The sequence below is a fragment of the Pezoporus occidentalis genome, unplaced genomic scaffold (genome assembly GCF_034315485.1).
Source record: "Pezoporus occidentalis ecotype Australia unplaced genomic scaffold, CSIRO_AGI_Poc_V1 ctg24, whole genome shotgun sequence".
Taxonomy (NCBI): Eukaryota; Metazoa; Chordata; class Aves; order Psittaciformes; family Psittacidae; genus Pezoporus; species Pezoporus occidentalis.
The window spans coordinates 7,172,647-7,186,801 of record NW_026914285.1 but is presented as its reverse complement, the minus strand read 5'-3'; the positions used below and the strand labels follow the sequence as shown (position 1 = coordinate 7,186,801).

Below are 14,155 nucleotides of genomic sequence, written 5' to 3'. Positions count from 1 at the left end.
AGTCCATGCACCATTCTTGCGCATCACCCAGATGCCTTGTTCTTAAACTTCTGGAGTTCAGTGTTTCTGTCTCCAAATGTGTGAGCTGGCACTAGGCTGATCAGGGCAAGGATGGTGGGAGGATGGGTACAAGGCATCTCTGGACATGTCATGCCAAAGAAGTGATAACTGGGCTGTGGTGGCAATATTCCTGACTTGTGAAGCTGTGTTGAGGAAGCAGTCCTGACACTTACCCTGTCTCTTGGTAGCATCCATCCTCTCTGCCTCTGTGATCCCATGCTTCAGGTGTCAAAGGCTGGAAACCGTAAAGGTCTGATAAACAGCTGTATCTCACACAGGAACTTGAAATATTGGAAAAACTGAAGGAAACTTTTCTGTGAAATAGTTCTGTAAACCATGAAAGAAGAACACTGAGAACAGCAGTTTTAAAGATGTGGGTTTTGATGGAAGTTCAGTCCCTCTGAATACTTTGTATAATTATAATAAAATTAATTACCACCAAATGAAAAAAGTATTATAAGAAACAAGTGCATTTCCTGCATGCTCTGGAGCAAAATTCATGTGGAGTAGGGCGTCACAGGTCATGTGTGGCCACTAAGTGATACCACCAAATGAAAGCAATAGTAGTACAATGGTACTGTAACTGGCAGGAGCTCCACTAAACCAATCAGTGGTTTTAAAGGTCAAGTCTAGACTGGTCTGGTCTGGGATTAGCATGGCCTGCTGATAGACCTGTACCTGAACAGAGGTGTACAGCTATCCTTCCATAGGGATAGTTGCTTATCCGTAGCGTGAGGTTGCAGGCCAGGAGATCAGGCTGTTTGGAAAGGGTCACCAAAGCATGGCTGGGGAACAAGGTTGTTCTGTTGTATCAACAGACTTAAGCTTGAGGGCTGGCATATCAAGTATCATTGAGGTAGCCAAAGGCTAGAGATACGGGCTGGGTGAGTAGGATAAAAGTGTTTATGGCTGAAATCAAGAGACAGACCTTAATAAAGCTATTGGGTAAGAAGTGGCCTAATCTGCCAAAAGAGATTTTGTCTTCAGGATTGCATGAGTGAGGATCCTAGAGAGAGAAGAATGAGGTTCAAGTCAGAGATGTAAAGGCAAATTAGGCAGGACTGCAGGACTGGGGATTGTTACTTCAGATACTGTTCAAGCCAGTAAAGACTTCAGAGGTCAGATTATGGCTGATGTAGGAAAGGGTCACTTAGCTCAATTAGTTTTATATCTGGAACTGTACACTGAACAAGGCAAGAGCTAAGGTTCATGCAAGGGACTGGGAATTGTTTTTCAGACCTGCAAATGCTGAAGGGCATTGTGTATCTTGGATATGATTATATGTTCACCTGGCAAGAATCACAGAAGTATATTTCAATCTACTGAAAACTGGGCAGCTCAGAAGTTAATACTTGACTCATTCACTGCTTACATCTGTCAAACATGTAGGCACAACAGAGCATATAGACTTTGTCTGAGCTTGATGTCTCTTTTTTTGATTGGGTCTCCATGAATAAAGCTTGCCAAAAAACAGACTTGGGGGAGGAAAAGTTTCATAGATATAATAAAGAAAGGAAAGAACATAGGCATCAAAGTAAATTATGGCAAGAACATGGAAGTAATCTAACTTGAAGTGGAATGGTCTTCCTCACCATCCTCATTAAAGCCTATGACAGCTACTCAGACAGCAAGGGGAGAGAATAATTGAATTTAAAGTTGAAATAAAAATAATTTTCACCAGAATTTTACAGTAATATTTTTATACCAGGTATTCTATAAAATACGGTGTGATGATAGTGATCAGGCTTGAGAACCCAAGGTGGCCCTGCTTGAACAGGGAGGTCGGACTAGGTGACCTCTAGTGGTCCCTTCCAACCTCAACCATTCTGTGATTCTGTAATACTGACAACTATGACTTTTACATGGAAGATATCAGTATGAGTGCTTTAAGCCTTTTAAAATCTGTGTTAAATCTTTTTTTTTTGCTTTTCATTTTCATTCCCTCAAAACCACAACAACTTCCTTTTGAGAATGTTATTTACTTTCTATATTATATGCCCCCCAATTTCTGGAATTGCAAATGTATTGGTATATCTACTACCTTCAATTAATTTTTAAGAAAACTGTAAGATTGAAACAAAGGATTCCCATCATCCAGAACAAGCCATCAATAACGTCTTATGGAAGAAATGCACAGTCCATGCCTTTGCATAGAATTTACTGTAATACGGTGAATTCCAAAATGAAGCTGCCATCAAAACAAGCAGAAAACTAATTGAAATCTACTGAGTTAAATTTTAAGTATTTCTGGAAATATCATGAATGGTTAGCACAGATTTAAATATGATGTAACTAGCAGCAATGAGATTTTTTTAGCCTTGTTCTTGTAAGTTACTTTAAAAAAGCCCTTGTACATAGTATCTAACAATTTATATTTTCATGTTTCCCTTTCTCCCCAGTCTCAACTATTCCTTTTATTTTACCCTTTTGTGCCTTCCAACTTTACCTTCTTTTATTTTACTCCGCCATCTGTTCTCACAATATCACAGCATCTTCCATGAACATTAAAGCATGTATCTACCCTAAATCTTAGAATGACTGTTAATGTTGCCCTCTTCTGGATCACTTTTTTAAACAGGATTTTGTTAAAAAAAAAAAAAAAGTATTAATGTTGCTTTTTTTATTTGTAAATAAGAAAAAGAGTCCATTTTAGGTAGACCTCTAACTTGATTTTAATTTTTTCTTAACTGACTTAATATAACAATCTCCTTTATCTTCTACTACTGTTTCAGCTGTTGGTGTTTCATATCTAACAGTTTATTGGAACAAGACTTTTTCCATTCCTCCTTATCACTGTGCTTCTCCTGGAATAACTCTTGCTGAAAGCAAAACCTCTGGTTTCAATTTAAGTCTAGAGAACGGTATGCTTGTCCACCTTGAGCAATGTGTTTCACAGGCTGACAGGCAACCAGTACGCTTGTATAATGTCTCATTATTTGTTTGTAATTGTTAGTGTTTATTTAAGACATTTTAACAAGACAGATTTAAAAATGCGATGGAAACACGGCTTGTTAATTGGAAAGCAATTTGTGACTATTGCTTTTGCAAACGACAGTCATTGCCCTTTCCCTAGTATGTGAAGAAGGTCTCTCTGTGCTTCTTGGCACGCTGTTTTCCACTTCCACACTAGAGTTTGGGTCTCCTTGCTTCAGGACTGCATACATCTGCAGTCCTGTGAAACTGTGATGCCAAGGGACACAAAAACCTGCTTGGCCTTGTGAGCATTCATGGATAGGAGACTACCGCAAGGTGCTGGAGGTTCACCTTCCAAGCCCCCATACTCTACCCATCTTTCACCCCTCAGCAGTACCAGTAGGGACCGTGTGGCTGGACTTCAGATGAGGTGACGGAAGCGTCCCGATAGAGAAGTGGAAAGAAACAACAGGTGTAACTATTTTTGACTCTTTTTATTGTCAGCTCGGGCACTGATTGCTCTGACAACCAAATACATCCCCGAGCATGCAGATAGGGTAGCTCATGCTTTTATGCACGCAGATGTACTATGTGCCTTTGCTTTTCACCCCAGGGGACTGAATGCCCCATAGAGGCCTCCGAAGGGCCAAATGCCATGTACGACAGGGTCGGGTCCATCCAGACATCAGAGGCCAAGCGCCCACGGCCGCCTCACAAACCTACTGCCCCGCCAGTGGAGAGGAATTCCAAAGGGGAGCCTAGAGAGCAGCGCTACTAGGCAGCTGCCGCCCTAAGAGCCGCAAGGCCGCTGGGGCTGAGGCGGTAAATGTCATAGCGACAGATGGGCCCTGGGCCGGCAGGGGCTGGGAAGCCTGCCCTTGACACACTGCAGCCGGGCTTCGGCTGCTGACCGCGGGACAAGCGTAGCTCTCCCTCCTCCGAGCCGGCTGCCAGGGGCAGCGGCAAGGCCACAGCCTGGGGAAGCGCTGAGGCGGCCGCTCCCACCGCCGCTTCCTGCCGGGGCGCGGCTCCGCAGCCACGGCCGCTTCCGGGGCGGCCCTCGCGGCGAGGTGGCTGTGCTATGGCGGTGAAGCGCAGTGGCGTGCGCGCGGCCGACCCGCCGGCGGCCAAGCGGGCCTGTCGCCAGGAGGAAGAGTTCAACGGCACCCGCTTCAAGGCGCTGCTGCGCGACCCCGCCACCGCCGTGAAGGGTGAGGGGCTGGTGGGGGGGGCCGGCGGGCCGGGCGGTGCCATCGTGAGGTGAAGGCGTGCGCCGCCGGAGCAGCAGGGGCTGGAGCGGCTACCCGGGGAGCCCGGAGACTTATCCTGGCCCTAGAGCGACGTCGTGGGGACGACCACGATGATGGGGATGGCGATGATGGGGTGACGGCTGCTGTTGCTATACCCTGGGCACGTGTTGGTCCGGGCCCTGAGGGTTGGCATGCAGCGTGCCACACGCTGGCTCCCCCAGTGAAACTTTCCCATTGCAGGTTTGGAGACCTTCATCTCCGTGGCTAAGACGCTCCCATCTCCTGATATATATGATGTTGTGGAGGGATACATCAAAATTTCCATGGAGTGTGCTGAAATATTCAAACTTATGGATGGAGAAAGAAAGCCTGAAAGTGAAGTAAGTTGGCCATGGTCATAGTGGCAGGAGCATTGATCAAGTGGGAAATGTCATTTTCAGTGCAGAGATGTCCGGGGTTTAATGCTATGGTTCTTCATGTCAAAAGACCATTTATGAAGTAAGGGGATCAGCAGAGCAGTCAAGCAAACAAAAGAAGAAAATAGTTCAGTGAAAGTAATTGTTTTTAGGTAACTAGACATCTCCCTGATACATCAGTATTTCTAGAAAGCTGCCAGTGGAGTTGGCCTAATTTTTCTCATCTGCGCTGGAGACAGTTTTCCTCATCAGAAGATGATGAAGGAAGTAGAAAATTAACACTTTTCACTGTGAATACTGGTGCAGCATTATTAACTTAAATCTGCTTACAACATAAAATTGGATAGTGTTTTGTTTTGACCTCCACGTGTGGATCTTTGCTTTAGATTATCACTTTCATGTAATGAAGAAAGCATATAATGTTCAATGACATGCTCTCTTAAAGATCCTTTTAACTAATAGGGGCTAATAGTTGTAATGAGTACAGTTCCAGTGCTGTGTGCACTCTGGATTCACCTAGATGGAGTTACTTGCAAAACTGGAGGAGCTTGGATGGCTCTCTCAAACACATTTCATTGCTTCACTGTGAACTTACCAGCAGTTGTTTCTTAAAACATCAGTTCATTAGGCCTTGGCCTGTAGCTTGGGAAGAGCCTTCAAGATCCATTGGCGTGTGCTAAGATTTGCACTGCAGTCCATATTTGCGTCCCCAAAAGTGATACATTGTGCATATGCAGATAAATCATGCATATAGGTCTTGATTCGTGGTGAGGAGGGACCCTTTTTTACACTGAGTTTATTTGTCCAGGGTTGTACGGGCCTTCAGTCAGGAGGTTATCCCTCCCTACTGCTGCATTTCATGATGGTTTCCAGCTGGAAAAAAGGAGTCAGCTGACCTTCTGTAGTTCTCTGGTCATTCGTAGAGTATCTGTATAGGGGCTTCCTAGAAGATTCATACTCTTGGAACTAATCCTTTAGAAGAGGAAGCATTAATTTGGGAGAGAATTCAGAAGTTAACTTTGCCTTCATATGAAGAAGCTCTCCTCTTGCAGTGGAGTTATTCTTGTTTTAATGGTGTTCGTTATGGTTTACTCAGCTAATGATTTCAGACTGTACCTGATATTGGCAGACATTAAGATATTTCTGTATCTTACAGATGCTGTTAATCTTTCAAGCTCTAGAAGCCATTTTACTGAGGACAGCCAGTGACCTCTCCCATTTTTCTGCTGTGGGAATGAACATAGTGAAAAAGTTAATTCATTCCTACATGAGATTGGTCTATGCTGCTCTGTATTCTGAAAATCACAGGTAAGTCTTCTCCATACTGTTGCAGAGAATCTCTGTCAGTTGATCATGAGGGGCTGTCTGGATCTTGTTGACTTACTGCTAATAATCCACCTTTATTTAATGATACTATTCCACATTTCATAAATAATTACATGGGAAAGTCTTTGCAAGGTAAAAGCTCTGATACAATACGCAATCTAATGCTATATGATACTTTTCCTGAGGCTGTGTATTTTGGGATTTAGTTCATTACAAAGACCCATGCTGCATATGTAAACTGAAGAAAATCTCTTGTCATTCAGCTATAACCAAAAAAATGCAGCCTTACTTCAGCCTACACTGAGTGTATCCTTAACTTTTGCATCAGCTGTAGCCCAGGTGGACCTGCTTGTGGCAGTAGAGTGTATGTGTTTGCAGTATGGCGGCTCAGTCCAAGAAATAACGTTTGTAGAAATAGACTGTTCACAAAGAGGACTGAAGTTCTTTGTGAATAGTGGAATAATATTTGTGTTTGGCCTAAATCTGTACCGTGATTGTTATTAAAATGGTGGGATACATATTTCCCTATAGGTCCCCATCAACTGCAGCAAGAGCTTTCCATGACCAGGAATACTTTCCAAATGGTTATCTTGGTTGCTTGTGTTGGGATTAACTCAGCGCTGCTTTATGCCTGAAACTCCTGAAGGCTTGGGTGGATGTTGGAGGTGGAGCAGGATATTTTCTTTTACAGGAAAAATGTCTTTTTTGTTTTAATTTAAATGTCTTGATTTGATTGTTTTTATAACTGTCATCCTGGAAATAACCTTCACGTTTTCCTCTGCCTTTTGTTTTAGGATGAGCCGAGTGTGCCTTACCCTGTTGTCAGCAATGGTTGCTCAGGGGCCAGATTCAGCAAGGGATGTGTATAGCCATTTTGATTTCAATAACAAGTTTCTGCCTGGATTACTGAAAAAAAGATGTAAGAAGGTAAATTAAGCTGCTGTATGCCATTAAATGCTATGCCATGGCTGCATCAGGTGTTTTTTTTCTGCGAAGTATTTAAAAGTCAGTTGTTGCCGACTTCTCTTTGCTGTGTTTTTGTCTGCAAGACTTTACCTCTTCTTTCGTATTCTGTGTCAGGCTGAAATGCTTCTTGATTGTTTCTCATTGGCAGCAGAACTGATCTGTGGGGCAAGAGCTTCCCGTCTACTTACATAGGAAATCCCCAGGGAATGTTTCTGAGTATCTGCAATAGTGTGAGAGCTGGGCCATATCCTTGAATACAGCAGGCTTAGTTTTCCACCCTGTGCTGATCTTTCTCATCTTGTCAGGATAATCTTGTTTCTATACTGCTTTGTAGAATTTGCCACAAAACTTTGAAATGCCTTGTTTGTTTCTAATAAGATGTGATGAAATGTAAGTGTATAGTTTCTATGGGCTAACCTTTTAATGGAGTAGTAGTCTAAAATGGAGTGAAAGTAATGGTAAACTTCTGAAAACTATTCAGTGATATGTTTGGGAAGAGCTCAGTTTTTTTTCCAATGCAAAGATTGCAGTTTGGTCCCACTGAAATAAATGGATGTTGGAGGTTCTGCAGTTGTTTTAGTGGAAGGAGGATTTTGGCTAGTACTAGTACAATCAGAGTAATTGCATTTGAAAATATAACCGTGAGTTTTAAACAATCTCCTGGAGGAAATCCTTAAAGAGGATGTGCAAATGAGTAGAAAAAGTCACTCCTCTTTTTCCAAAATGAACTTTAATTCTTGTTTCCTCTCCATTTGTTAAAAATAATCAGGGGTGGCTTGAACCAGTGTTTCAGAACAACAGTATTTACATTTCATTTCAAATATAAAAGTTTAATAAATCCAATATTATTTCAATGGTGATACATTGTTTCTAAAGATGACTTGAAGATGAATGTATGCATTTGTGTTGGGTTTGTGCCATCTGTGGTGATAAATGAAACTGTTTATATGTAGAGCAATCAAGTAGAATACAAAAACCCAAATGCACACCTTTTTCCTTGAAACCATGTTTTGCAGTTTCAGGAATGTCAGATTCCATGCGCCTTGACCTTACTGCTGAAGTTGTCATTAGGAGTACATCCACTCCAAATTTAAATGCTTGGATATAGTCTTTTGAGCACAAGCTTATTAGATACACAAGTAAGGCACAAGGAAAAGTTTCAAAAAATGGATTAAATATCTTGCTCTTGATCAGCTTTTAGTGAAATCATTATGTTAGAACTGCCTATCAGAGGTGAAATTTTAATACAAAAAATATCTGACCTAACTATTTTTTCTTTCAACCTTTTTATGACTTGCTTAGTCTAGTCAGTAACTTCTTTCAGCCATTTTTACATGCAACTTAATTTTGCAGAGTAAGTTTTAAAAAATTGTAAATCATGGAGGGACTCTTTAGGAGGGAATGTGGTGATAGACTCAATGGAATGGTTTGGGTTTGAAGGGACCGTAAGGATCATCTAGCTCCAAACCCCTGCCATGGGCTGGGACACCTTCCACTAGACCAGGTTGCTCAAAGCCCCATCCAACTTGGCCTTAAACACTGCCAGGGATGGGGCATCCACAGCCTTTCTGGGTAACCTATTGCAGTGTCTCACCACCCTCATAGTAAAGAATTTTTTCCTAATGTAATCTAAATCTCCTCTCTGTGAGCTTAAAGCCATTCTGCCCTGTCCTGTCACTATATGAGGTCCCAGAATAAGGGGTAACTGTATAAACTGAAATAATATGAGTCTGTTCATATCCTATGATCCTTTTCCAGGCAAAGCTTTCACTACTTCTTCTATTGTGCCTGAATTTGTAGTTTTATAAGGAATTTATTTTTTTTTAGCTGGTCTAAGTTGCGAGACCTAGGTAGCTCTATAGGCAGCTGTGATAGCTGAGATGTGTGTAAGGCACTGTAGCTCAAGGATGGCAATGAACAGTAAAAGTCCCCAAGACTGCCACTGCCCCTGGAAGCCTGTATAGTAAGAAGGTGCAGCAGTATTACTGCCATTACTGTTACTGAGTGTTTTTGTGAATTGACCAGTGTACCAAGTGGTGCAGAAGTGAGGATGTGCAGTGATGTTTGCACAGAGTTTGGCATGAAACTACTGCTGTTTGTTTGTTGTTTTTTGTTTTTTTTTTTTTAATTTATGGCCTATCTCCTATATTGAAAATTTTAAAAGTATGTGAATTAGGACCCCTTCCTTTTTGATGTTAACTTTTAACAGACTGATCCGCTTCACACAGGAAATGTTTCAGATGCATATACTGTGAGTGCATTGCATATAAATGCATGTGTATTGCTATGTGCAACATGTTTGTAGAAGTTGTTTAATTTGCCTATTCATAGTACGTATAAGGATGATAAATTTTTGCAGTGTTAATTTTGCCGTTGTGTACATTCTGATTGCTAACAGTGCCTTTATCTTTTTTAGGGGAGAACTGATGTTCGTATGGCCTATATTCAGTTTGCTCTTTCCTTTTTAATTGCTGGTGACAATGCGATCTTGACACAGGTGCTAGAATTAAAAGGTACTTCACAATTGCTTGTATATTTCTTTTTTTTTTTTTAAGGCAGAACTTTATACAGGTAATAATAAATACGAACTAATTCAAAATGTGAACAAGCTAAACAGTATTAGTAAGATACAAAATACATATTTTTAATCTTACTATTTGAAAAACTTTAAACTTCTTCAGTATTTTAGTGAGTTCCTCTTCTGCTTGCGAATAATGTTTGCTATCTGCAAAAACTTTAAAAAGCCTTTGGTGACACAGATGTAAAATGGTAAATGTAATATAACTTTGAGGCCATAAAATTAGTAAGCAGAAAAAACTCCCTTCATGGCCTCCAGCCTTGCTCATAGCATAGTAACAGTGGATACATTAAAAGGTGGGGTTTTTTAAGTGTTAAAGACTGTGTGTACTTTAGTTTTCCTTTCTGTCCTCATGCAGGACAACTCTTACGTGCTCCATTAGACCACTTTTTATCAATGAATTGGAAGACCAGTGTAATGTCCTTTGCATCCCTTACTAAGGAATTACAAGGGTGTGTAGTCAGGAGTATGTTACAGCCATATTTCGTAGAGAATATGCTCAAACTGAACTGAGAAAGAAGAGGATGCAGAAAGCTGAATCTTACATACACTTGGTTAATACTCAATCCCTTATAGGCTGAAGAGAACGTAAAACTTCTATTGACTTTAGTAATTTGAAATCTACCGCTGATGGTTCACAAGTTGTGAATTGTGACCCTTGGTAAGGTTGTGAAAGAATTCAGGAGGGATCTTGAAATACTCTTAAGAGAAAAGTAATTAGCTGACATCAGTTCGTTTCTTCTAAAGTGAGGGAATGAAAGCAGACCATAGTTACTTAATTCTGCTGTTTGCACTACCCTGGGGGCTGCTGATTTCATTTAATTGCTCACAGTTGTTCAGCTCTTTCAAAAACGGAAAATGGCAGTGCACACCTAGATGCAGTTAGCACAGCTGGCTTTCATTCCCCTCTAAGATACTGCAGGTCTCTATACCCCGAAGTTCTCTAACTTTGGGATGCACAAGTGAACCAAAAGATGATGTATGTGGTTGGAGATGTAACCTCTAAACATTTGAGAATCGCTTGGTGAAACAGTTGTGAGTCCTTCAATGGAATGGATAGGCATTTACTCAGATTTAACTACTCTGTAGCATACTGGGGCCCAAAGTACATTTGAAGTTGACAGATGCTGTTGCAATTAAGTGTTAATAACCAAGTTGGCATATTAGCTAGTTTTGATGAGAATAGGTTTGGCAGCATTACTTGTTCATCACTGTAGTTGCAGACACATCATCCTTAACTCTGATTGCAGCCTTTTGGTTCATCCTTAAATATAACAGCAAGGTAAATAATATGACATTGAAGAGAAATGGGTATGAATTCCCTGAAGTATTTTAGGATGAAAATAGCTTTCACTTTTTCACTTTAACATTTGAAATGTCTTCTTAGATTTCATACCAGATATTCTTCGCTCTGAAATAAAAGAGGACAGAGTTTCTACTATCAATCTTCTACTTTCTACGCTAAGAACTAAGGTATGATATACCCTTGAAATTGTATTGTCTCTTGTTTTCCATTTTCTTAGCTGCTGGAAACAGTTTTGCAGTAATTTCTCATAAATTGCCCAGCTCTTTAAGATGCTGGCACTGTGCTGCTGCTGCTGCAAGTTTGTGTCCATTACTGATGGTTTGTTGGAGGTTGATATTATGGCTGTATTACTGTTTCAGGACTGAAGCCTATTTTGCTTTTCCAATGCCATCTTTTAAGGGAAATAATTGCAATAGCTTGTACTTGGATGGTAATTTCAGCTCATCTTTAGTGTGTGGTGTCCAACAGAGTCTGATTGTTTCATGGGTTGCAATTGCATCAGTGCCAAGCCTGAAGGTCAAAAGAACTGGGATCCTTTTTGATTCTTCCAGCAGAAGGAAGATTTGTCCTTCAATTAATGTGTCTCAGGAGATCAGCTAGTGAGTAGATTTGTTAGCTCAGAGCTAAGAAATGATAAAACAATCTTCTTTCCAGGAGAAAAAGGATTTTGTATGGTTTTAGTATGGGGACTGTGACATGAAGAGGGTTTCTAGGAGCTGCCCGGTTGCAGTTGAAGAGTGTATTTTTCCACTGTGTTTTTCTTTTCATTTAAACTTCATTTGTAGCAGGTTCTACCATTTCTCCCAGCAGCTTTCCATGCTCCTAGCCTGTGGCTGTGCTGCTCTAAATAGATTCTGTGCTCTTTAGTCTGTCCTGTCCAGCATGTGCAGAAGTTGGTGTAGAGTCCTATGGCTTCAACCACATCAAGACGGGAGGAGGAGCATGTGAGAGAAGTGTTAAAAGGACAGGCAGAACCTTTGTCTGCTGTAATGAGTGAGCTATGTATGTAGTAGAAGAATGAAGTGTGTTGCTAGCTTGCCAATATTTTGTGATAACTTGCAATAAATAGAAGAATTGTTTGTTTTTTTTTGTTTTTCCCCATTGTTTTCAGGTGGTTCAAAATAAAACTATCACCAAAACACAGAAGGTGCGCTTTTTTACTGCAGAAGTGTTGATTCACATTGCTTCACTTTACCGGTGGAATGGGATTACTGATGTCAGCCCTGGGGATTTAAAGGTCTGGTAACTTAATTCTTTGTAATTTCTGGTCATTGTCCTGCCTTTTTTTGGTTTTCCCCCTTCTTGCAGCCCACAGTTAGAAATAGTTCCCTGTTATTCTAACCTTGATAAGCTCAAGAAGAGGGATCTGATGAGGCTAATTAAAAAGAGCCGCTGACTTTCTGCTGCTTCTCACTGCTTGTGTATGAGGGTTTGTTTCCCCACCCTGATTGCCAGAACTGCAGTGCAGATCTGTTAATCAGGGACCAAGGGGTCTTAGGTGTGAATACTGTATTCCATTTCCTGGGCACATTTGTATCTCTATAGGAGAGTATATCAGGAGCAATGGTCTTATCACATATCTTATTCCCATCCTGCACAGTGATCTGCTATGAGAGCTAAACTCCCAAGATGGTTGCCAGACTTTTCAGCTTACACTGTTTGAGAGGTTGTCAGGGTTTCTGAGGGTTGAGCTCTTCCTGATTCTGCTAGTCTGTGAAATCATACTCCTAAAGTCATAGAAGAGGCAAGGATCAGGGTTGCTGCTGGTGGGGGTGTGTTAATAGTGCAGATGTTTTGTCATCTTCTTATAAATAGTTTACAGTTTCACTATTTTTCTTAATCCTGTATCTCTTTCCTCCCCTTTACTGGGGGAATACCTAAGGCATGGGATAAGCACAGTGCAAAGCAGTAGACAGACTTGAATGTGTTTAATACAGAAACTGAAACGTCTGTTGTTAATGAGAACAAAAGCTAAACTCTTTTAGTGTTTCTTGAAAAGGAGCCTCCTAAAATTTAGGGTGAAATTGTTGTAAGATTTTTTTCTCTCCTATCAAAAATAGTATGCCTTTTTTACTCCTTTTTGATTTTTCTAGGTGACTCAAGGTTCTGACGAGGCGGGAAAGATGATGGTACGGGAGCTTGTTCATAATTTTTTGATGGACCTTTGCTGCTCTCTGAAACATGGCATAACCTTCTATGATCCAAGTCTTGGAACTTCTGGCAAGTAAGTCACTGGACAGCTGAGATTGTATGTGAACATTGTGCTAGAAACAAGATGGACCTCACTAGTTATCTTGTTTGCCTATCCAGGCCTTTGCAAGTAACTTTATTGAATTCTGCTTCTATCTCTTTTCTGTGGCAGACAAAAGAAATACATTGTTTTTTTTTGTTGTTTTTTTTTTAAACTTCCTAAGGTGAAACTATTGGATCTCCTTGTACCTCAGTGTACTAGAGATTGGGCTGCCTTATTTGTAGGGGCTTAGGATATGATTTAGCGTAAGGTGTCCCTGCCCACGGCAGGGGGGTTGGAACTTGATGATCTTAAGGTCCTTTCCAACCCTAACCATTCTATGATTCTATGATTCTCTGATTCTCTGAGCCATCTCCCTGTATAACTAGATACAAAGTCTCGTGAGGTGTGATTTTGGACCATAATTTTTTTTGATGTGACAATAAAGCATCAAAGCTGCAGTGTTCACCAGATGGTGGTTAAAAAACTAGTCTAATTTACATCTTGTAGAATCAGACGTGTCTTATCCCAGATTTAAGCGAAATGCTGACGTGGATTTCAGTAGTACCAGAATTTGGCCTGCAATACCTAATCTGGAAGCATCTGTTTGCCCTGCCATATCCATTTGATAACTAATTAAAATATGTGTGCACTAAGATTATGACTGATAGAGGAAATAATTGAGACTATGCTTCACGTTAGCTGTGCAAAGATGGGACTGATACCGAGTGGTGTGACAGCAGGTTGTTTCTTGCTTTGAGCAAAATTTTAATTGGTATTTATCAGGTGTGTATGAAATTCTCACTTTGTTTAGGGACATAGAGAAGAAACCTTTAAAAAAAAAGACTGAAAAAACAGAGGAAAAACCTTCCAAGTTGAATATTGAATTTTAATTCTACATTTTTAGCTTTGTGAAGTTTGTTTAGAATATTTCTGTGGTTTTAATTCAAAGTAATTACTATTTGTCATGCAGGAAACCTGGTGGTAAATTCAGCTCTTATTTTCTGAGTATAAATGTAGAAATTTTGCCAGCAATGTGAGAGGTCTTGCCTTGAATTTACCCCAGCTACAGTTGGAGGAGTTGCAGGGTTATCACATGTAAAGTATCAG

General features: G+C 40.7%; 1 protein-coding gene across 2 annotated transcripts in view; it reads left to right on the top strand.

Annotated features, from left to right (window-relative positions):
* The first annotated feature begins 4,003 nt into the window (after window positions 1-4,003).
* The window catches only part of URB1 (URB1 ribosome biogenesis homolog), a 52,629-nt gene continuing 42,477 nt past the window's right edge, over window positions 4,004-14,155 (top strand). Inside the window, exons 1-8 of one of the 2 annotated variants that reach the window (XM_062622195.1) lie at window positions 4,004-4,184; window positions 4,464-4,603; window positions 5,796-5,947; window positions 6,760-6,892; window positions 9,348-9,444; window positions 10,897-10,982; window positions 11,927-12,052; window positions 12,909-13,039. In XM_062622195.1, coding sequence (XP_062478179.1) covers window positions 4,055-4,184; window positions 4,464-4,603; window positions 5,796-5,947; window positions 6,760-6,892; window positions 9,348-9,444; window positions 10,897-10,982; window positions 11,927-12,052; window positions 12,909-13,039 — 995 coding nt within the window. In that variant the 5' untranslated portion in view covers window positions 4,004-4,054. The remainder of the gene's footprint in view (window positions 4,185-4,463; window positions 4,604-5,795; window positions 5,948-6,759; window positions 6,893-9,347; window positions 9,445-10,896; window positions 10,983-11,926; window positions 12,053-12,908; window positions 13,040-14,155) is intronic. The other variant, XM_062622194.1, reaches the window with a different exon arrangement.